We start from the raw sequence: 24,789 nt of genomic DNA, 5'->3' as shown, positions 1-24,789 counted from the left end.
ATCCTTCCTGTCTACCAAGTAGACAGTTCAGTCGCTTCGCCTCAATTGGTTGGTTTGTTCCCCTAGAACCTAGTTCTGTCTTTAAGCTCTCAAAAGTAAACACCGTTAATTCCTTTAGCAGACACTAATCCTTTAGCATATGCTATGAATAGTAGCAGCAGCACGATGTGGGACATATTTTCTCGCATGAGTGGTTTTGTTTCTGTCGGAAGGATTAAACAAGTCATATGATTAACTCCATGTCAGGAGGATTTTACAAAGGAAAGGAGCCCACAAGGTGGCAAATGTATTATTATCTCTGTGGAAATGAAAACAGAAATGCAATGGGGCAGTGATGTGGCGCACACATCATACGAGATTATAGGGGTATATAAAATGGTATTGCAAGACGTGGAAGATTGCTATCCGTTCTTGTAAAGTCCACTACTCCCAGACCAAACGGGTCAGACCATTTATTTTTCCACAAGAAACACCCATTTCTGTCTATGATACTAAATGTCCAATCAGGGATTCTACAAGATTTTATACTTTATTAGGTTCTCTAGTACAAATGGATCAGGGAAGCAGAGTCATGCCTACAAAAGTGCAGCAAAATTATTAGTATTACTTTACGCACAAAAGGTAACTTACATAAAACATGGGCTAATTTGTTGTGCCGTATTTTCCGGGACTGGTGACAACAGTTCATCTGATTGCAAGGATGGAATCCTGCAAATTTCAGGTGTTGCAATGTTATTTCATAGAGATGGTTTCATATTGAGAATACATCCACTATGATCTGGTAAACTACAGATCAAGAAGCAACCTTTGCTCTTCTTTTCCACAAGAATTTCAGAAGGCAGTAATTATGTTAGTAAACTAGGGCACATGACAACATTACTACATTAGTTTTGAGACTTTGAACTAATGATATCGAAAGCAAATTCATGATGTTCATCTGTTTCAAAAGCTTTTGATCCAAACAACAGGAAGACAAATTAATCATGATTTGTTGGAGAATTCTTTATGTTGGTAAGAGTAGCCTTTAGTAAGAAAGGGTATTTTGGCAGCATTTAGTACTCGATATATGCAGGAATTGAACATGGTGACATACAGTTTACTTCTTCACTCCAACCAGCCAGAATAAGCGGGGCTGCTTCCCTTATTCTTGATTCACGCAGAACGCATACCTCAATAGAGACATTGTCAACTTCATGTAGAAAACCATGTGAACCATAAGTCATAACTAACATGTAGCACATCATTTCAATGCAACATGCAAGCAAAGGTGATAAACAAGGATTCGGTTGATAAATTAATGGAATTAGATGGCCCAAAATGAACTGTTTAAATACAAATAGCAGCAGTCAATTGTACCATCAGTTGCTTTTTCACTAAATAACAAACTTATTGCATGTCTCACCAGTCTGTCTTGCATATGCATATCCTGCACACCCGAAATGCCATATTTACTACTCCCTCCGTCCAACAAAGGATGTCTCAACTTTGACTAAATTTGCATGCATCTATACACTAAGTCATGTCTAGATACATCCAATTTTTGACAAACTTGAGACATCTTTTGTTGGACGGAGGGAGTAAATTAATTGAAAGTTGAACAATTTACGGAGAAGTTGATCACAAATCAATAATTAGCCTGTAAGCAAACGATAAGATGTAGCAGTCAGATCCATCACCTATGTTAGTCTTTTCTTCGGAGTGAACAATATGCAATAATAAAGGCCCACTGGTCGATTGAAGGACTTGACCGACTAAAAGTCCAAGACGAGTAAATGGCAGTTGACTGACGCATAATGCTTAGTGTTTGCACAGAAATTCTTATGCAATGATGTAAAACACAAGAGCTGCCAATTGCATATCCATTACGAAAAAGAGCTGCCAAATTATTAACGGACTTTAGCTAACAGAATAGGAGAAGGCACATTTCCAGTGGAGTGAGAATATAGCTTAACTGATGGAAGCACATGACCAAACAGATGTTTCATAATCCCATGGGGAAATGCAGCAAGGATTAAGTTGCCCACTAGAATATAGGGACTGGAATAAGCATTAAAAAAATATTGTTTAACTGTCACCTAGAATTAATCTGCAAATTTATGCTACCATTCTAATTCTTGCTGTCATCGATCAAGTCCAAATTGAATCAATCAAACGACCAAGAACCATCCTTAATACTTTGACGTTATTGGGTGCAATTTGATATGTGCTATGGACAAATTAATCCTGTGGGAGTTCAACAGCAGTATTAAGTCTGTTTTACAACATTCGAATGCAGGCTCATATCTATATTCACGAATAACATCAAAATAACAAGATCAGTACTAGATAGAGGAGAAAAATGCTGACAAAGTGACAACCATGATAGCAGAACATACTAGAGAATAAAGACATACCCTGCAATGTCAGGAGGGTTCAGACGCATCCAAGGAGCTTCAACAGCAATGAGTGATTGTGCTCAACAAGATCCTGAAGCCGCATATAAACCTTCTCAGGCCAATTTGAAATCAACATTGTCGAGACCATGCATCCTGAAAGTTTCTGGGGTGTCATCATGCAATTATCAATTACGCGCTGGAAGGTTGAATGCAGTAGCTTGTTCTAAGATGAGTCAACTGATACTACAAAATTGAAACCCAGAAAAGCATAAATCAGCACTAACTATTACAAAATTCCTCTAAGATTCGAATGGCATGCCCCACATCTCAAAACATCAATCTCCACCAGAACTCCTCAGAATATCAAAATTATAAAACCCACTGATTACATATTTACCATGGTTCAGTTTACCAGGACAAAATAGCAAACAGAAGGTACAGTTCCTACATCCAAAGAAGATACCTATACTTTTTTCTCAATAATTTTCTCTTTAACATGGAGCCCTTCTTTTCACCTCGCAGAATTCATGAGCTTCTTAGCCAAGTTTGGCCGTATAACTGGACCATCTCAAAATTCTTCAATGTCCTCCAGTTTCTGGAACAAAGGGATCAGGAGGAATAACTTCCCAGTGACTAAAAGCAACAAGCCGCATTGCCTGCACCTGAGGTTCTATTCGTAAGCTTCCCAGAGAATTCAGAGCTCTCAGCAAACGGCAAATTTGCATGCACCGTAAACAATGAAGTTGCTTCTTGCATCTCTTCTTTCAGCACCTTTGCTCGGCAATCACCAAGAACACTACAGACTGCACCTAACCGCTCCGTAGGTGTGGTCAATTACCCGACTCAGAGAAGCACATGGGTTCGACAAGTCCTGGCTTGCTCTGAAGCACAGCTGCTCGGCATGCTTCCTTGACTGCATCACTTACTTGCCCGTGAGGGAAATTATTGTACTGGTAAGATTGATTGACAGCATCTGAGTTGTCAGCAAATATGTAGGGCCCAATCATCACCAAAAAGCCATGTATGATGTATCCATGGAAATCTGAAAGCCCAAGACAATGTTGTTCCTTGGTGTCTCAAATCAGAGCATCTATGGATGATCCACTATTACCAATGTCACTGTAATTTTCTTAACCAGACACAGTCAAAAGTCACAATCCCCAATTTCTCCAAGACATGACATATAGTATCTCACAACTTGTGGCAGGGACAAGGATGATCCCTCTGACAGGTTAAGAAACCTAAGCCCTTTAGAAAGAGCTCCCAGATCTGCCGAGTGCTCAATTATGACCTTAAGCATCAGGGACGCCTTGAACATCATGCTCGAGAAAGGCCAACAGTTCTTCGTGTCTGAGTTTCTTCAGCATGTGATTCTCGGCCCTTGACAGCGGCCACATTCCCAGCAGCAGCTACGCTGACAAATGGCATCCCTCCTCAGCCCCAGCATCTCATACCAACTCAGAACTCCTGCCACATGCTTGTGCATTGCATTCCCCTCTCACGGGATCATACCGCGACGACAACACAAACAAATCCTGCGCTGCAACGAAGGACCCCGCTGAAGAAACACTCTGTCAACAACAACAAATATGGGTCCTGGTTGCAGTTGAGCAGCTCTCAATCCGCCCCCTCCAGGACTGGGACTCTGGGAGGCAAGGTGCCCTAGGGCTGGTAACCTTATCGGCCTCGGACGGCAATGGCGGCGCAATCGGCAGTAAACCCCTGGTGCGAGCTCCCCCTCGGGCATAAGCCTTGCCACTCTGAATGCCTGGGCACCAGCACCGATGGGGAACGGGGTGTACTCGATCGACAGGCATTGTCATCACCACCTCTGCGGGACGCGAGGGAGGATGAGCGCCCGCCGAGTCGGCGAGCCCGCGCGGCGGCGGAGACCTCGGAGCGGAAGCCGATGTGGCCGCGGGCGGGGCGGGGGAGTCGATCGGGTGCAGTGCACAGCGGTGGCCGCTGTGCCGGAGGCGGACTTCGTCGTGGTTTGGCTCGCCGATGCTCCTCCTCGAGCTCGAGGTTGTCCATGGTGCGGAGGCTACCGGCAATCATCGGGGTTCGTCGGCCGCCGCCGCCGCACTGCCATCAAATCTTCGCTTTCGGTTTGGAATGATGGGCCGGCCTTTCGAAATTAGGGCCCTTCTATGCTATACAGCTCCGTAGGTGTGGGCCGGCCTATTGTCATTGGCAATTCCTTCAACGTTTTCTTTTTCTCTCTTCAAGTTACAGCCTTTCTTTCCATCTCAAAAAAAGAAGAAAAATAGAGGTGAACAAGACTTTGAATTCTTAGAGATTCTAAAAAAAAGAGTTTCAATTATTAGAGAGCACACACAGATCATCGTAAGGATGCATTTGCAAACTGATGTTATGTATTATCTGCTCATGAGCTGACTTTGGAACGAGAAGATATGGTTTTTCTTTTCGTTCCTTAAAATTGGCAATGAGAATTCGGACTTAAATTTGACCAACATTTCATGACTCAACAGTTCATCTTCTTTTCTATAAAAAATAACAGCACATCTAAAACGAAAGGAAACATTTATGAATCAAAATCAGCATCAAACCTGCTCGAGCTTAACCAAATCATCTGAAATCGATAACCTGTCGCCAAACAAATCACCGCTACAGAACACATAGGGGCACTCGAATGAACTTTCGGCTTCTCTCTCCCAGCGCTCGAAGTTTAGCCTTGCTATTCTCTCTCTTGAGATAAGACATACTTGGTGTTTAAAAAAAAGAAAAAAAAAGAATAGGCATTAATTGGGCGAGGCACGATAGAAACAACGAAAAAAATTGAAACAAGGCACATTGGAAAAATCCCAAACCCGAAAAATGAAACAAGGCACATTACAGAACAAACAGACCGCGAGACAAAATATGTGCCGAGATGGACAAAAAAACAGACCGTGCAATAATCCAATGGACAAAAAAACTGTGTGTTTACAAATTACAAATCAGACATCTGACAATTAGCAAAAGTGAAATTCAAATATGATATACGGAGTATGAGGCTTGCACTTTAAAATTTATAATCACGGCATTGATGGTTATAATGATCAATATATGTCATCAATCTTATGGTCAACACGATAACTTCATACCAATCCTTCATGGAATGCGTCAACTAGAATACACTCAATCAAGCATAAGTATCAACTCTAATTGATCAGCAATTTGCAGTTCAACCTCAGATATCTTTTGCTAGGGCCAAGAAAGATCGTGTGGAAGATGATTCGTAGTCTTTTCGTTTAGTCTCTTGGAGTAACTGTTGGAGCCAATAAAATATTTGGTTTTCTCCAAAATCTCACTCAAAGTCCTATTGCAATTGGGTGTTTGATGAATATAACTGAACCGTGGAAGGAAAGTGATTTGGACATTGTGATTTGTGATCGGCTGATCGCTCAGAGAAGTGTAGCACATGTCTATTTATATATTTGTGCAGAGATAACACAATATGTATGTAATGATCCAGACGTAGCGCATGCATGAGTTTCTCCAGGGATACCATTTCTGAAGCTGGGTTAAGGGTGACATCCAGTAGCCATGCTCCCCTGATCCCACGAACTTCGCAGTCTCAGGCTTGCAACACCTTTTCTGCCGATTGGAGTAATATCTCAATATCTCATACAAAGTAATTTGATTCCATGAGTACATTATGTGTAGCGTGTGTAGATTACTCTGCAGTAATCTGTACATCAGCGCCTCAGCAGGACTACATGAGAAAACCAAAGAGTTCCGGGTGCGTGTGGGTTCGAAAAGGTCGTTGTGTATTTGCTGGCAGGTAAAAGTACTTGTTGCATGCAAGAACACACAAAATTCACCTATGTACCTACACTTACACTCACCACCATGCATGTCTCATGCCAATTATGTGGAATGTCCACACAACTAAATATATATACCGGCCATTCTCCTTTCACCAAGCTGCATATCAAGCTCGCTAGTCTCCCCAAGTCAATTATTTCTGTGTGTAAAACTTACTGATGTTCATTCCGTTCCATAATTCTTGTCGAAATATTACATGTATGTAGACACTTTTTAGAAATAAATACATCTATTTTTTGGCAAATTTGAGACAAGAATTATGTAAGGAGGAAGTAGAAGATAGTCACCGGAGATGGAACCAATGATCCAACTCGGTTGTGGTAGATGAGACTTTGGAGGGGAACAAATAATCTGGCCGTGCCCGGCTTTTAGCAATACGGGCTAAATGGAATGCATCGCCAACCCTATGCAAGGACGACAAGCTGTCACAGGTCACAGCAAATCACATCAGGCCTCGACAGTGGAAAATTGTCTCTCGACTTACTGATCGAAGAACAACTTGCTCTGGTTGTGCAGAATAGGTCTGGAGGGAGAAAAAGATGGAGAAAATGGCTGGACTGTGGGACAGGTGAAAACATTTCTAACAATTTGCAATTTGATTGCGCCGAGTGGTTTTGAAGGATACATGCAAAAGCGCACTCTGTGTATGCAAATTGTACAGTTTAATATTTACTTTTTCTGTAAAGTAACTTGGATATCATGGTATTGTTTTACATACGCTCTTTCCTGGAGATGAACCATGAATGCCATCTGTATCCATAAGTGGAGAGCATGGCTGAGGTCTCCGACTACAAGGTTTCACATTTGGGATCGGCATCGGGGAAGGAAAACGATACAGTCGATGGTAGTAGATTAGTAGTGTATTTGAGCGACCGAGAATGGGTGTCTCGAGATGGAACGCAGATCCATCTATCATTTCTCTATACCGTCGGATCAATATCTCCTTAAACTTGTATAACTACTTTTGATCGACAAACCCAACGCTAGCATCTAGTAGATATGATCTTGGATTTATTCCGCACTGCTCGTAAGAAAATTTTGTTTTCCATGTAGCGAACCCATCACCACCAAGCCTTCTCAACTACTCTGCGCACAGGACCATCGATCGTACGATCCCGTGTCTTTTGGTCATCCAATCTCACAGTTTTTTTTTTTTGAGCGAAATCTCACAGGTAAATGAGCCGTCGTTCTGAAGGCAGGTATTTCGAGAAAAAAATCTAATCATATCTAACATGCCGAAGGGTCAGCATCTTATCGATCAAGCCATCTTTAATCTTTAATCAAGCACAGTGGATTTTCCTTATTGGTATCGTATTTCTATGTTATTATTATTGAATGATTAGGCAAAATTGGATAGTCCGTCGGCTCAAAGTAGCAAATGCAATTAGTAGCAGAGGATTACTTGAGCAGGATGTGGGGTAATATGGTTTGGTACACTTGGGCAGGATTTATGCACTTGCTCTACCAACTTCATGGCATTAGAGAATTAATTAACAAGCAGCAGCTACATTCAGAAACTCGTGATGGTTCAAAGAAGCTTTATATAAATTCAGATACGATATCTCTCTCTCTATAATTTGTTTGACAATGATGACTTGAGAGGCTTGCCAATGATCAGCGTCATCAGTCTTGCCAACATCACAATGAGTTGATACCAATCCTTCATGAAATGCCTCACCATTTGTGCCGACTCCAATTGATCCAACATACTTTCAGGCTTTCACCAAAAAAGTTTGATGTTGGGGATACGCACAGCTGATCAAGCAACAACAATTTGCAGTTCAAGCGCTGATATGCTTGCCTGTACAAACAAGATCGTGTAGACCATGATTCAGATGGATGAGTCTTTTTATTTAATCTCTTGGAGTATCTTTTGGAGCCAAAAAAATATTTGGTTTTCTCCAAAATCTCATTCGACGTCCTATTACAATAAATTGGGAGTTTGATCGATGAATAATTGAATTGCTGAAGGAAAGTGATTTGGACATTGTGATCGGCTGATCGCTCAGGGTAAGTGTATGCACATGTCTATTTATATGTTTGTGCAGAGATCACACAATATGTATGTAACGATCCAGACATAGTGCATGCATGAGTTTCTCCAGCGATACATTTCTGAATCTGGGTTCAGAAGGTGAAAAAAGAGCACACATATGAATGTGAGATAGGTGCAAAATGGTTTCATAGCAGTGTTTGTTTGTGCAACACAAAGCGAATTCTTTTTTCAGGATCTACCCAACAGATTAGCTGCAAATTAACATAGGCTCCATTTTATTGATATCATCCATTCCATGCCAGTAGCCCTGATCCCACGAACTTTGCAGGCATGCATGAACACGCAAAATTCACCTACATACCTACACATACACTTACCACCATACATGTCTCATGCCTATTATGTGGAATGTCCACACGACTAAATATATATAACGGCCATTCTCCTTGCACCAAGCTGCAGATCAAGCTCGCTAGGCTCCCCAAGTCAATTCTTTCTGTGTGTAAACCTTATTGATGTTCATTAATTACATGGCAGCTCAAAGTGTTCAAGCAGTAGAAGATAGTTACCAGAGATCGATGGAAACAACGATCCAACTCGCTTGTGGTAGATGAGACTTTGGAGGGGAACAAATAATCTGGCCGTGCCCGGCTTTTAGCAGTACAGGCTAAACGAAATGCATTGCCAACCCTATGCAAGGACGACAAGCTCTCACAGGTCACAGCAAATCACACCAGGGCTCGACAGTAGAAATTTGTCTCTCGACTTATGGATCTTGCAAGAACAACAACTTTCTCTGATTGTGCACAACAGGTCTGGAGGGAGAAAAACACGGAGAAAATGGCTGGACCGTATCAGGAGCAACAGGTGTAAACATTTCTAACAATTTGATCGGGAGCCAAGTGGTTTTGAAGGATACATGCAAAAGCGCACTCTGTGCATGCAAATTGTACAATTATTTAATGTTTACTTTTTCTCTAGAGTAACTTGGATATATATCATGACACTGTTTTACATATGCTCTTTCCCTGAGATGAACCATGAATGCGATAAGCATGCCCGAGGTCTCCACCTAACAAGGTTTCACTCTCTGGCCGGCAGGCTGCCACATCCTCGATCCACTTGATGGAAAGAGATCTCAAACCTCAACGAAGGGGGAAAAAAGAGCAAGCAGAGTAGGCGGGTCGGCGACTGGCGTTATCAAGTAAACGCCTTCGGCCATTACCTTTGTTCTTTCTTCTAGGGAAGGCCAACACCTTCGTGTGTCAAGGTGCCTTCCTAGCACTGAAGCCCTCTTTGCCTACCCACGCTGCCTCAGGCCAGGCCATTTCATCCGGAGTAACAAACAACCCATAAGACATCCGGTCCAGGGTTCAAGCGTAATAATTAAGGGTGCGTTCGGTTTCCTACCAAAATTTGGTTAGCTAACATTTTGATTAAGGTTTTGGTTCTCTATATTCTGATCAATGTTGTAAGAAAAAGCTAGTATTGGCTGGAGAACATGGACATTACCAAAGTATTGGCTTCCATGCAAACATGAGCCAATTTTTTTTTTGTCATGACTAAAGAAATTGGCATGGTTAGTTTTGGTTAGCATCCAAACACAACAACCTGGCGCCATGTAACTGTTACAGGCTTACATCGATCAGATACTCGATCCAGCTTATCTGGGTTACATTAGACAGCGCGTGGTGTTGATAGCTCAAACATGCAATGCACCGCTAATCTAATCAAGGCACACGAATGGCTCGATCTACACAACAAACAGAGAAACTCTAGCCACTGAAGAATTGACCACATCCACGAATTCATTTACAGAACAACTAGAGCTACCAAAAATTTTGACAATCAAGAGCTACCAAATTTTTTGACGATCAAGAGGTACCAAAATTAATCCTCAACATTTCAGTCATACTAACAAACTCGGAAATGACAATAAAATTCTAGTCGAAACGCCTCAATGAGAATATGCTCAATCAGCATATGTGCCGACTCCAGTTGATCCAATAGAATTTCAGGCTTTTACTAAGGAAGTTTAATATTGGAGATGTATTGATCAGGCAACAACAATTTGCAGTTCAGGTTGTGACAGCTATGCTAGGACAAGCAAGATCGTGTAGAAGATGATTCACATGGATGAGTCTTTTTGTTTAGTCTCTTGGAGTAACTGTTCGTGCCAATAAAATATTTGGTTTTCTCCAAAATCTCATCGGCTATTGCAACTGGGAGTTTGATAAATAATTGAACCGTGGAAGAAAAGTGATTTGGACATTGTGATCGGCTGACCGCCCAGGGAAGTGTATGCATAGCATGTCTATTTATATATTATAACTTTTACAATGGTTGACGATTTTAGGAACCGTCCAATCTACTTGATCCAACGGTGGAGTACTAAGAAGTACTGGAAAGTACTAAAATAAAAGTACTGGAAAGTACAAATATTAGTGATTTTTTTTTAACTTAATCAGAAGATTGCCTAATTATTCTGTGGGCCAACACTCTGTTGCCGTTCGCGGTGAACACGTCGAAAGATACTACCCCCGTCTCCCTCTCCCAGTCTCTCACCCCCGTCTCCCTCTCCCAGTCTCTCACCCTCGTCGCTCTCTCGATGCAGTCTCTCACCCTCGTCGCTCTCTCGATGCAGCCACCGCCCGGCACTGCAGGTCCGCCCACTCCCCGGCCTCCCCCGTCCCGCCGACGTGGCCTTTGGCCCGACCCGCCACAGCGTGCATGCCCCCCATCGTCCCCACCCCCGGGCTCCCCCATCCCGGCCCCACGCCCCCGTTCCTCTCCCCGGCCTCCCCCGTCCCGCCGGCGTGGCCTCTGGCCCGACCCGGCACCGCGCCCCCGCTCCTCTCCGTCGCCCCCACCCCCGGGCTCCACCCGTCTCGGTGGCGCGGCCCGCCTCCGCCCCCACCGCCGGACTCCCCTGTCCCGGCCCCATGCCCCTGTTCCTCCACCTTAGGCCGACAGCTCCTCGTCTCCTCCCTCTCCTCGCGCCCCGTCGCCGCCGACCGGGCCGGTTGGCCGGATCCGCGCCGTCGATTGTTAAGCATAAGGTATGACCTATTGATCCCGAGACTTGGTAGTCTTGCTTTTCTATGAATATTAATGGTTATGATTCCGTCGATTTCTAAAGTCTCAGACAGTTGTGTGCCACAGATTGGATGTGATTCTGATTTCTGCCTTACAAAAAGACCTAGATGGCTCAGTTATCTTGTGCTGATCAGGACTTTAAGTACAAGGTTTCAAGCTTGCTAACTAACCAGTCAGGATTGATTGAATTATTAGCCCTTAAAAGTCACCAAAGATGAATTTGTTAATTAGTTAATTATGTTTCTTAGAACATGATTTCTTTTTTCTGTTTTTGCAGGGCTTAGAACATGATTTCGCCTTCAATGTTTCATTATAACTATGGTGGGATTCAGGCTAAAACGCAAAATGTAACATCTGAGGGCGAATCAGATGGTGATAATGATATCGTCATTGTGTCAAACTGAAACATAGCAGAATACCTGCCCAAAGCTACATAGGTCAGGCATTTTTTCAACTCAAAGCCACGTAACATTTGTTTTCTCTCTTTCATGACTGGGACGTTCTCCTCTTTGCACCAAATGTTGAGTAAGTATTCTGCAATTGTTTAGTACAACATTTGGCATAACCTTGTCTAAACAATCCAGGATCACTTTGTCTTGATCGTATCGGAGTTCATATATATTCCATGGAAATACACGAAAGAAGGAGTAACTAAACGAGAAGCTATAAGGTATGATACTTCATGCACTCCATCTATAACAATTAAGTACACTCATAAACTGAGAACTCATACAAGGAACAATTAAGGAAGCATGCATGTACTACTGTCACCCATAACTTATCTTATAATTAAGTACACTCATAAAGTGAAGAACATATCGTTTCAAATTGTCACTCCTTATGAACCTCATAGTTCCTTGTATGGGCTCTTTGTATGGCGTCCTGGTTGGGTTTTCCTGCATGCTCTGCCCTCTACACGTTCAGCGATTGCATTTGTGGCAAATTGCTGTATCACAGCGACATGACTAGTAGGTTTAGGTGGCGTAATCTTCCTTGGGCGTCCACGTTTCCGCTTTAGGCAGCTAGATGTCTCGGATTTGCTAGCATCATGCAGAGGGTTATCTTTTTTGCTGGCAGCATCTGGAGGGCTGTTCTCCTTGTTGTTGGCAGCATCTGGAGGGCTTTTCTCCTTGTTGTTGGCAGCATCTAGAGGGCTAATCTCCTGGACATCATTGTCTGCAGCATTGGGTTGAACAAGCTTTGCAATGCTTGCTTCGTAGGCCATCTTCTGTAGAGCAGAAAGTGGTGCGTTAGTTGTATTGTGCAAACGTGACAGATTAAATATTGATGAACCGAATTGCCGGTTGTGTAGCACTAACCGTTATGGGATTCTTATAGGATTCTAGCTGAAGCCGGTTACGATCTGAATGCAGCAGACTTGAACATATTTTCCAGCTAAAAATATGTATCTGTGACTAAATATGATAGCAGCACATATGTTAGTGTAGCAAAATTAGTAACTAGAAGAGTGGAAACAAAATTAGTGTTTTGCTCACCTGTGTGAAATCTTCGCCATCTTTTCCCCATCCCATGACAACATGTATTTTAGTGTGTATGCACCACAAGAATGGCTGCAATGTGAAGTTTAAGCTCAGTAATCTTTAGTAGTTCAGAAATAATTTGTAATGCAACACGTACCCGTCTGTCTGTTGTGGTATGTTGGTATAGCATACTTTATTCCATTGAGAAATGTTGATGGGCACTGGTACTTGTACTAAGCCGCACTTGACTGCATCTTCGATGCACGTCTGAATAGACTCCGTTAGGCTAGTTTCCTTGGCCTCGTCACGAAGGTGTGGTATAGAGTTGAGGACCTGAATCTCTTCCTTATCGAAATTCAATACCAGTAGAAGCCAGTGGGAATCATGTACATTCAATGGGATTTGTACCTGCGGTGAAATTTATGTTGTCTGAGGTTAGGTAAGAATTCGGATATGCACAATAAAAATATAGTTTTGTAGGATCGACGAGATGAAATGCTGCATGTAGTTTCAGATTATGAAATAGGAAAGCGGAACACACATACCTTTCGGTGTCCTACAAGTTTCTTTACTATGCGATCAAGCCAATTGGTATCTCGTCCGCGAGTAATACCCCCACTTTGCCCTAACAACTTCCTCGTTTCTTTTGGGTATACGACTGATGTAGTATCAGTTTCTACATTGCTAATGTATGCGTGTGCATGAATAACCTGCAAAAGTTGCAATCATGTAATATGCCACCAGTTGGTATAGTCATAGGAATTTGCAATGTTAGGGGATTGGCTCATCGAAAATGAATCCGCGGGTGACATTAGGCCTTAGTAGATGAACTTGAAGGACAGTCTCTCCAACATCAACTACTTCAGCCGGGGGCAACTTTGGCGGATGAAAGCCGCGACCTCTATGTCTTGTTCTGTCAACATGTAGTCATTGTCGAATACAGGCATGCATGGTGGGGTGAGTTTGTTGGTGACATCTTTCTCCGGGTGCTTGTTGATTTCCATGTGATCATCACGGGGTGTTGTAGCAGTAGTCCTAGATGGTTCAAAATGAGGAGTTGGTGCAACCTTGCCATTAATAACGTCGTCTTGTTCCTATAAGAATGATTGATCATAAATTTGTTCATATTAGCACGGAATATATGCCTACAATTCTCACTTGGACAAATGCAGCCGTAGACGTTGGTTGCGTGTTGCCATGAACCATTTTCCTAAATCTCTGGACCATGAAATACATGTGATGAGTATATATCCAGGATGTTACATGGGAAGATGCATTTTAAACCGATGTTAGTAGTATCAGATACATGGAATTCTCTTTTGACCTCGATGAGTTTACCCTCCACCTTAGACAACCTTGTTTTGGTAGCATTTTGTGTCCTAATTTCTCCGACCTCCTCAGTCAAGGCAAGAATTCTGGAATCAATTTTGTGCTCCATGTCCAGTAGTTGTCTGCCTATTTTTTTCTCGATTTCTAGTCTTTGCCTGGAGATAGTTTACATTATCGCGTCCATCTGTCACATAAATATCGACATATAATGTACAAAACTAAATGAGTAAGTTGAGTGCGAGATTTTATGGTACTGAACAGAGTGTGACTTAGTTGGTCATACTTGTTGGTTGCTAATACCAAGATATCCTGGTTGTGCTTCGAAGCTGAAATCTCCATCCGCGTGTATCTTTTCATTTGCTGGCATGGTAGGTTGAGCATTGGGAATGTTCATCCGTCCATTGTCATCACAAATGTTCATCGTAACCTTGCAAAAGGTAGAATGCATCAGTCATAAGAATTAAATAAGCTAAAATGAAATAGTTGTGCATATAAAAGTACCTCTCCTCGATCTGGTCCTCCACTAACATAGGCCACCGCTCTTAGTGCTGCGTTGCCTTCATCCCATCTTGCCATCAACGGAGGGGATATAGGATCATAGGAGACCGGCCCAGCATGGACATGCTCCCAGTACCAGAACTACATAAAAGTGGTAGTTAATATACTGAACTTACTCAGGGATATTTGTCGAGTTTATGTACTGATTGTGTTTTACTGTAACAACACTTGTAGCAAAGGTAAATTTCCTTGAAGGCTTGTTCGGTCTAGGTATTGAAAATTCCGGATGGAATCGAACAAGTGAGCCAATGTGAAACATCCCCAGTTAAATTTGGGAATGTGTGCCACATCCTTAACCAAGGCCAAATATTTGCGGTCCACATAGTTGTTTGCTGTCGGTGCTAAAATAATACCAATGGCATACAGAACGAAATGGCTGATGAAGTGATCATCAGGAGTTGTGGAGGTTTTGATCAGGGTCTCAAAGGTTGTTAGCATTAGTCTATTGTCAGTCTGGTAAGCATTAAACAGTACCTTTCAGTGCGGCGTGAGATGATGTCGGTCCTGGAGCGGTGGTGCTAGAATGCGACGAGAGGTGCGATGAGAGGAAGACGCTGGAGCCCGGATCCGATCAGTGTGTTCACTCGAGGTGGGCGGCGCGAGTGCGGCAGTCAGGCTCCTGATGAGGTCGCCCGGGGTTTTCTTGGGTTCGCCAGCCAGTTTTTGTGTAGGTTAGAAGCGAACTTGTAATCCCGAAATAAATGGAAAGGATCATGCAATCCCATAGAGATGCGTTTTTTCAGGTGATTTCACTTGCCGTGATTCAGGAGATTTCAATTACCGTGATTTCTTTCCTTAAAAAAAATGACAGCTATTTCTGGAGGCAACGAGCCCACTATATCCCCACCTCTCTGTTTTGTCCTTTCGTGCTGGGCTTCAAGAGCAGGCCAGTTGGGTCATTTATTTGTCTGTGTTTTTTTTAATTCAAATCTATGTGTTTGCTGTCTTATTGCGTACCATATGTATTTAGACGTTTTTTAAAAATAGATACATTTATTTAGGCAAATTTGACTCAAAAATTTAGAGTAAGAGGGAATACAAGCCATCCGGAATCAGACATGCACAATTGATCATCCGGAACCATGACTAGGACTATTGGACATCCGGAACCATGACTAGCACTATTGGACATTCGGAACCATGACTAGCACTATTGGTCATGCGGAACCATGACCAGTAGTATTGGTCATCCGAAACCATGACCAGCACTATTGGTCATCCGAAACCATGACTCGCACTATTGGTCATCCGGAACCATCACTGGCACTAAGATTTCCCAGGTTTAGCCAAGGCTTAGCTCAGGACCCCACTACTCGTCGTATTTGGTTTGGTATTGCTACCGCACATGATTTCGAAAGTCATGATGATATTACTGAGGAACGACTTTATCAGAACATTTTTGCTTCTCACTTTGGGCAGTTAGCAATAATCTCTCTATGGACGTCCGGAAATCTGTTTCATGTAGCTTGGCAAGGAAATTTTGAATCATGGATACAGGATCCTTTACACGTAAGACCTATTGCTCATGCGATTTGGGATCCTCATTTTGGTCAACCCGCTGTGGAAGCCTTTACTCGAGGAGGTGCTGCCGGTCCAGTGAATATCGCCTATTCTGGGGTTTATCAGTGGTGGTATACAATAGGATTACGCACCAATGAAGATCTTTATACTAGAGCTCTTTTTCTATTATTTCTTTCTACGCTATCTTTAGTAGCAAGTTGGTTACATTTACAACCCAAATGGAAACCAAGTCTTTCGTGGTTCAAAAACGCGGAATCTCGTCTCAATCATCATTTGTCAAGACTTTTCGGGTCTATTGGTCATCCAGAACCATGACTAGCACTATTGGTCATCCAGAACCATCACTAGCACTATTGGACATTCGGAATCATAACTAGCACTGTTAGTGAACCAATAATTTTAAATTTTCATCGGAACTCAAAAATACACGTACTCCCTCCGTTCCATAATTCTTGTCTCAAATTTGCCCAAGAATTGATGTATCTATTCCTAAAAGGTGTCTAGATACATGTAGAATTATGGGCGTAGGAGTACATCTCTTTTTTTTTATCTTTCATAATTCTTGTCTCAAATTTTTAGCTCTGGATACACTAGTACAACGTAGGAGTACATCTCTTTTTTTTATTCGGAAAAAAAATCCTGGGAAAAAAAGAGAATCCTGGGAATACACTAGCACAACGTAGGAAAAAAAAAAGATCTACTCCAAGTCTATCACGATCAGGGGAGATTCTCACGGAGAGGATCCTGGGATTTGTTCCGCCTATTTAGCTAGGAGCAACTATGTCCGCAGTTTTGTTTCCCCACGACCTGCACGGTTGCACGATTCTGCACGTTCGATCGCAACTCGACTCCCATGGAATGCAACCACCATCGTCTGCCCTCGGCCTAGTCCCGCCGCCGTTCCCGCCCCTGCTCCACCGGCCGACACCGGCGGCCTCATCCGGTAAGCCCCTCCATCTTCTGGCATGCCAAATCCGTCCGAATCTCATACCTGACAAACAATACAAATTCAATCAAATACCTGATCAACATGCGGACTGTTGCATCTACTTAATTTCTGATTTTGATTGAAAACATACTGAAACAAATATTATTTTCATGTGATCTAACGTTGTAGGGACCATGGATTCGAAATCTTTGCTCGATGAGATGGACAAGAAGATGCACTTGGAGAGGGAGGAGATGGACAAGAAAGTCAGCAACGAACGTGCAGCCGTAGACGGGGTGATAAAGCATGAGCGGGACAAGATGGACCTCAAGATCAAGCAAATCGATGCAGAGACGGATAAGAAGTTGACGTTGGATCGTCAACAAATGGACATTAAGGTAAAGCAAGAACGTGCAGCCTTGGATCATGCATTGAAGCTAGAGCATGATAAAATGGTCAAGGAGATAAAGAAGATCCGTAAGGACATGGATCAGAAGTTGCGGCAGGTGCGGGATGAGATGGACCACACTGTACAGCTTGAGCGTGCAAAGATGGACTCTAGGAATATGCAGGCATGTGCAGACATTGATCAAAAATTGCAGCACGATCGTCAAGAGATGGATTCGAAATCTTTGCTAGAGCAAGTCCGCATGGAAGCCAAGATGATGCAGGACCGTGCGAGGATAGCTCCAAAGGTATATTTCTATTTTTAATACTTTCGTCGTCTTGTCACGGGAAGTGATACCAAAACCAGTTTATAACCATTGCAGGCTACCGCCGAGCAAATACAGCCCTCCACCTGAAGAACCAGTCTCATATTTTCTCCCGGTAAGTATGTCGAACCGATGCGATGCACATCCGAAATCATGTATGGACATCGTTATATTGTGGTAAACATTAAATAATGGAATGAATAAATGTTATATGTAGGAACTTGTAATGGAATTTAGTGCTACCGTGGATGGGGAAATTTCTTATAGTCCGAAAGGATACTTCGGAGGACGTACCGGTTACATGATTGTTAGGGAACCTGACGTTGTGGAGTGGTCGATGATGATGAACCATTTGCGTGTTCATGGTTATAAAGGGGAGGCCGATTTGTACTACCTTGAGCTTGGTTGCATACCACCTGACGGAATGGTCTTAATGTCAGGCCCAGAGCATGTAGAACAAATGATGCAGGCTCATAAAGGCAAAAAGAAGTGTCAGTTGTACATCATCAGGAATGGTTCACTGTCAGATGATTGTGATGATGGCATGAATGAAGAGGTTACTTATCTTGCAAATGTTCTACATTTTCTACTACCTTACTTCTCTGTTGATTGTAATACTTTTTATGTTTCTGCACAGGGTCAATTCGACCATTTTAATTCGTGGGAGCCCATCGATAGATGGGACGAAGGGCACACGCACAAACATGGATCAGCTCCACTAATGGAGCAACCAGCATCGAAATCTCATAAGAAGGCATTGACTTATAGCAGTGGCGATGAGGACTTGGACTCATAATCATTCCGCATTGAGAGAGAACTAGATTTTTTCTATGGTTTTTTTAGCACGATCTGAGTTTTCGACACTATCCATAGTGACATTTACTACAGCTTATGTTTTGCAGCCAGTGATTGCTTGTAATTGCTTGTTTTTATGGGCTATTTTCAGCATATGTTTTGCAACCAGTTTTCTTCATCATAACTGTGCAGCTCCCAATGTAAACCACAGGGGAGTAAATTTCCCCGCAGTTACAAAGTCTTCTTATTTTAAATTTAGCTCAGTCCTGGAGATGAATCTGCTTGCGTGAAAACAATTGAGCAAACCACAAAGAGCTCACTGATAGATCAATGGGAAAATCCAACATGATAATCATATAATTTTCTTTGATGTTGCACTTCGGGGCATACAAAAGCGACTAAATCAACCTTAATGTCACTTGTATCAAATGAACCTATTTATTTCTTGGAGGGAATTCTGCTTAAACCAAAATCACGAAAAGTCTCAAAACCAGCGTGAAATCCTGCGGTGTATGATGCACTTTTCAGGATACCCCGCAGTAAAAAAAAATCCACATTAAATATTCAGCTCCACATATCAGAGACGCTCTCCTCTTTATTATGGTGGGAGCAAATTAGAAATTTTTGCGTTAAATTAATCAAACTGCAATAGTAGAAGGAAGCCATGCTAATTTTGTCCTGATGTACTGAAAGATTTCTCACAAATTAATCATAAATTCACAACTGTCCAGATCAGACCACATATATTCAGACAACACGAGGAAAACAAATTCTTCTGATTTCTGAAACAAGAAGCTCTGTTGAGCAGATCATTTCAAATTTTCACCGGGCTCAATGAGATATCCGTTCTGGTTTTGAGAGAGAGAGAGAGTCTAAATAAACAGGAGAAACTATGTCGAGCGAGGTGAGAGAATGAGAGAATTAGTGACACGCATAATTTTCGTGCAAGAGGGAAGTGCGCCTAAGAAAAAGAAATGGAGGGAGTACTAAATAAACAGGAGAAACTAACCGTCAAACTCTCCAGGTCTGGAGCAGCTCGTCCTCTTAAGTCATCTACTATTGGAGAAAGCTTTTCTTGCTTAATATTCAATTTCTTTGATACCTGTGAGAGAATACTTGTCAACACGCAGGTATCAACATGAAAACATCATATATACAGGAAACTGCTGGTTTTGACATCAGTATAGGCACATACAAGAACATCGTAGTCATGCAATATGGCCTATTTCCTGATACAAAGACAAGACCGATACAACAAAAAGATATTAAGCTAAACTACTATTGGTTCAACATGCTTACCACGGCTTAAAAACAGGCTTTTAGAGGTAGTAGAAACAACCAGAGTTCTCCGACCGCTTTCTCATTAAGTAGCTGAAGAAGCCATATGCATCTGTGTCTCCAAACACAATGCTCAAAACTGATCAGCTATTATAATTGTCATTGGTACCAGAATAAGAATGACGGCCATTGCCCGGTTACATCGCGAACAATCAAATGTTTTAGGCTGCAGGTTTCAGTCTTGTAGATGACAGCTAACAAACAATGAAACAAGTATGGAATTCATTACCCCATGCCTAACTTGCAATCAGAACCATGCATAAATCCTACTTACAGTACAGCTAAAACATAAGAAAGATAATTAACACCATGCACAGAAGCGGACGAATTAATCCAGGGAGGAAGCCAAAAATTAATCCACGGACGCCAGCTTCTTGTCCTACACAAAAAAAATAAAAAATAAACACCATGCACTGTACTAACTAGTAATCCACATGCATAAATCAACTTTCCAATTATTTCGTACCTCTTCCCACTCGGAGCATTTACGCCGATTGTGACCCTCCTGTCGGCAGTAGCCGCATTTCACCGTTGATCTCTTCCGCTTCTGTGGCTTCAGTCTTTTCTTCGGTGCACCTCGGCCTTGCACATGCACAGGATCCAAAACCTTTTCCAATTCTCCAGAATCAACTTGCGCCGTTTGTGGCAGCACCGGACCATACCTCATGCATTCCTTGTGACCACTGGATGATTTCTTGTTGTCAACTTGTACATTCAAAACCAACTTCAGACGATCATATGCTTCAACGGACTGAGATGCCAAGAAGCATGCCGCGTGACTCAAATTCCGCAGCTCACGGTACCTCTTCAGGCTTACCGAATAATCATACATGTTGTTTTTTCTGGTCTTAGGAAATGCAGCTTTTGCACTCATCGTCCACCTGGTTGGAACACAACACTCGGGAAGTCGTTCTTCTTGTAATATTCCTAAAACATAAAGTATGTGGGAACATGGTGTGCGTAAGCATTCCAGCTTACGGCAAGAACAGGAAATCCTGTCCAAAGAACCTTCTTTCACCTCACAGTGCACTTGGAACTTCTTCTCTCTTCTATCCTTCTTAGCCACAACATACGTACTCAAATTGTCTGCATCTATTATCTCAAACATGGTACAGTTACTTGCAGCATTTGTACTCCATCTGACCAACGCAAACATTGCAGGAGTGAAAACTTGTGCAGCATGTTTCTCGAGACTTGAAGCATCAACCTCTGTAAATGGTACGGACTGCAAGGCCACAATGTCTAGGATCGACTTGTTTAGGCGTCGTGTCAAAAGGCAACGCTCATAATGTTCTAGCATTTTAAACAATGTCATGCTACCATCAAGATGGGTATGCAGAACAGAGTTTAGGCTCTCGCTCCTCTGATTACTGCTCAATCCTAAGAAACAGTGTCCCACCAGATACGAGGCACACCACAGCTTCCTCATCTGATACATCTGATGCAACCACGACTCCTCACTTGTTACTTTACTCCTTTCTAAGAAATCCATCCATTTTTTCTCATGCTCTTCTATGGGAGAGCGATCATATATAACAGATCTGAATTCTTCCTTAACCAAATCATCACCAAGATGACGTAAGATGTTCTGCTGAATGTGCCATACGCACAACCTATGAATCGTGTCAGGCCAGACCACCCTTATCGCTCTCTGCATCGCCAGGTCCCCGTCGGTGATCACAGATATCGGGTGCTTCTGGGCCATGGCAGCAGAAAAGGTCCGTAGCATCCACTCGTAGGACTCGCTTGTTTCATGAGAAATAATACCACATCCAAAAACAACAGTGCTGCGGTGGTGATTCAGCCCAACAAACGGCACAAAGAGCAGGTTGTACTTATTGGTCCTGTACGTGCTATCAAAAACAACAACATCGCCAAAAACCTCGTAGTCAAGCCTGGATTGACTATCGGCCCAAAACAATCCCTTGAGATGCCCCTCTCCATCGACCAAGTTCTTGAAGAAAAAATTTGGATCTCTCTCCTGGCGCGCCATCATGTGACAGATCACCGTTTGGGCATCACCGGTAGCGATTGTTTCCTGCTTATAGAGATGGCAGAAATTATAAATGTCCCTCATGGTACATCCAACTTCATCATATCCACCGTACTGCATCACCAGGATATCCATGATTTTATGTTTGCGGAGCCCAGATATTTCCATCTCTACAATGTCCGCTTTCTGCTCGTCGCTGATTCTTCTGTGCGAATGCAAAAGACAAGCAAGATCCCGTGGGGCAAGAGGATGGGTGTGCTCATCGATGAAATCCTTCACGAACCAACGCCCTGTTTCCTTGACTCTTGCAATGACCAATTTGGCTCGACACCCAACACGAGTGAGATTGCGTGGCCTCCTCTTCCTATCTTCTCTCTTCATGTGCTTCTCTTCACACGAACCTTCACGACTACAGACAAATTTCCTCAGAATTATCTCCTCGTTGGCTTCATCCCACTCAACATAGCTTTTCCGCACACTAAAACCTTTTTCAAGAGCATAACTGTTATAGAACTCGAAACCATCATCCTCGCTACCAAACATCCTCTCGACGATGTCAAGGTACTCATCAACCGACTCATCAACCATGTCTTTAATCACATACAAATCAAGATTATGTCGTGAAAGCGAACCAAAACAGGAACTCTAAAACGGCATTATTGCATTGGAATTATGGAATTTCAATGGATTGAGTTCATCAAGAGCAAGAAATTAACGTAATAATCGATCTTTAAGAAGATTCGGTCATGCCAGAAACCTCAGTGTGCATGAAAAAAGGGTACAAAGTGCATGATTTTTTGGATTTAATTTTACACAAAAAAAATAAAAAGGAAATAAATGTTACCTCGGCGGTGGCGGCGGCCAGGGCGGCGCCAGGCGACACTCGACGAGGGCGGGGCCGCCGGATCCGAACGGGGGTGGTCGTCGGCAACCCGGATCCGGCCAGGGGGGACGTGGGCAGCGACGCGGGCGGAGTGCGTGGCGGCTGCCCGAGGGGAGCACGCGCCGGCGCGGGCGGAACGCGCAGCGAGGGCCGTGCGGTCGGCGGGTGGAGGGGAGGCGGCGGCAGCGGCACGAGGGGAGCAAGTGGGAGGCGGCGGCGGCGCGAGGCGGACGGGAGGAGGAGGCGGCGGCGCGAGGAGGACGGGGGGAGGAGGGGGCGGCGGCGCGAGGTGGACGGGGGGAGGAGGCGGCGGCGACGCGAGGTGGACGGGGGGAGGAGCGGGCGATGCAGAGTCGAGCAGGAGTAGGTCGGGGAGACGCGGGCGAGTCAGCGCACGGGTTCAATTTTAGATCAACCCAATAATCAACGGTCCTAATTAATTCTCACGGGAGTACTGAGAAGTACTGGAAAGTACTCGCCAATCACCGTAAAATAGCTCTTTATATATTTGTGCATAGATCACAAAATATGCATGCATGTGTTTCTCCTGGGATGCATTTCTGAAGGTGGGTTCAGAAGGGTGACATCCAGTAGCCATGCTTCCTTGATCCCACGAACATTTTAGCACGCAAAATTCACAACTTGTTGCATGCATGAACACGCAAAATTCACCCACGTACCTACACTTAGACTCGCCTCCATGCATGTCTTCTCATGCCTGCTGTGTGGAATGTCCACACACAAATATATACCGGCCATTCTCCTTGCACCAATCTAGCTGCAGATCAAACTAGCTAGGCTCCCAAGTCAATTCTTTCTGTGTGTAAACCTTATTGATGTTCATTACATGGCAGCTCAATCTAGCTAGCAGAAATGGAGACAATAATCCAACTCGCATGCGGTAGAAATCTGGCATTGAGACTTTGGAGGGGAACAAACAATCTGCATGTGTCCGACTTTCAGCAGTACAAGCTAAATGAAAGGCAAAGGACAGCATATGCAATAACAACTAGCTCTCACGGGTGACTGCAAAGCACACCAGACCTTGCTAGTGCAAGATTGTTTCTTGAGTTGACGGATCGTGCAAGAATAGCAACTTTTGTTGATTCTGCACAGGAGGTTTTGGATCGAGAAGAAGACTAGCCCGAGGAATGCATCAAAGCTTGTACCTGCGCGAGCATCAGGCGTATACATTTTCACAGCTTCATTTTGTCGACTGGATTTGAAGGAAGCTTGCAAAAACACTGTGTGTAAGATTGTAAACATTTTGACAGCTTCATTTCACATACTGGCTTTGAAGGATACACGCAAAACACTATGTATATATTGTTTCTTAATTAGACTGTACAGTTTAATTAAGATTTTTTACTTTCTCTAAAGTAACTTGGATAAATTGTGGTATTATTTTACATACTCCATGCTTTTTCCCTTGAGATGAACCATGAATGCGATCTCTATATAAGTGATCTGGGATCGGCATGGAGGAACGTTGATGCTGTAGTGTATCTGAGCGACCGAGAATGTGTTGCCCGAGAACGGAGTAGTTCTAACTATTTTTATTTTCTCCAAATCTCTTAACAATGGCTTGTCTTTTTTCTTCTTCTTTGCTTCAACTTTGAATTATTATGATTGAATTTGTCAGTTAGTTACGGGTGTATCAGAACATAGAAAAAAATCCAAAAAATATGTAAGTGCTCGTATGATAAATCTTGGGACAACTTAATATTCGAAAATCTGCATGCAGGCATGCAGCTTTCATGAAAGCCAGCAAAATCTAGAGACAAGCTTGTTCCGGTAATGCTAGGGAACATGGGGCCCAATACACAAGCTAGAAACGTACTTCTACTCAATATAATACACAGTGATACGGACTGCTACACAATGAATTCACCCACGAAAATCGTTATATAGACTATGGCCTATCTGGGTTACATGAAAACAGGGTGTGGTGT

General features: G+C 43.1%; 2 protein-coding genes across 2 annotated transcripts; one reads left to right on the top strand and one right to left on the bottom strand.

Moving 5' to 3' along the window:
- Positions 1-13,971: 13,971 nt before the first annotated feature.
- On the bottom strand, positions 13,972-23,230 carry LOC100845893 (protein FAR1-RELATED SEQUENCE 5). The gene is made up of 5 exons (XM_024458870.1): positions 22,799-23,230; positions 20,428-22,544; positions 19,633-20,340; positions 14,392-14,747; positions 13,972-14,292 (listed from the first exon to the last, which is right to left on the bottom strand). The coding sequence occupies exons 2-3, from the start codon at positions 22,540-22,542 to the stop codon at positions 20,314-20,316; spliced, it is 2,142 nt and encodes a 713-aa protein (XP_024314638.1). The 5' UTR covers positions 22,543-22,544; positions 22,799-23,230; the 3' UTR covers positions 13,972-14,292; positions 14,392-14,747; positions 19,633-20,313.
- LOC112270770 lies at positions 18,055-18,625 on the top strand. The gene is made up of 2 exons (XM_024458874.1): positions 18,055-18,384; positions 18,466-18,625. Exons 1-2 carry the CDS (start codon positions 18,055-18,057, stop codon positions 18,622-18,624), a joined length of 489 nt encoding a protein of 162 aa, XP_024314642.1. The 3' UTR covers position 18,625.
- Positions 23,231-24,789: the final 1,559 nt, after the last annotated feature.

Source organism: Brachypodium distachyon, chromosome 2 (genome assembly GCF_000005505.3).
Source record: "Brachypodium distachyon strain Bd21 chromosome 2, Brachypodium_distachyon_v3.0, whole genome shotgun sequence".
NCBI lineage: Eukaryota > Viridiplantae > Streptophyta > Magnoliopsida > Poales > Poaceae > Brachypodium > Brachypodium distachyon.
Note: the sequence above shows the minus strand (reverse complement) of the source record. Positions and strands in the feature narration are given on the sequence as shown.

What these genes read in the sequence shown, in the direction of transcription:
- LOC100845893 (XM_024458870.1), bottom strand. Translation starts at nt 22,542, where the DNA reads ATGGTTGATGAGTCGGTTGATGAGTACCTTGACATCGTCGAGAGGATG. An exon ending in AATGCTCCGAGTGGGAAGAG is followed by an intron (nt 20,341 to 20,427) that starts GTACGAAATAAT and finishes TTTTTTGTGTAG; the next exon opens with GACAAGAAGCTGGCGTCCGT.
- LOC112270770 (XM_024458874.1), top strand. Translation starts at nt 18,055, where the DNA reads ATGGAATTTAGTGCTACCGTGGATGGGGAAATTTCTTATAGTCCGAAA. An exon ending in ATGATGGCATGAATGAAGAG is followed by an intron (nt 18,385 to 18,465) that starts GTTACTTATCTT and finishes GTTTCTGCACAG; the next exon opens with GGTCAATTCGACCATTTTAA.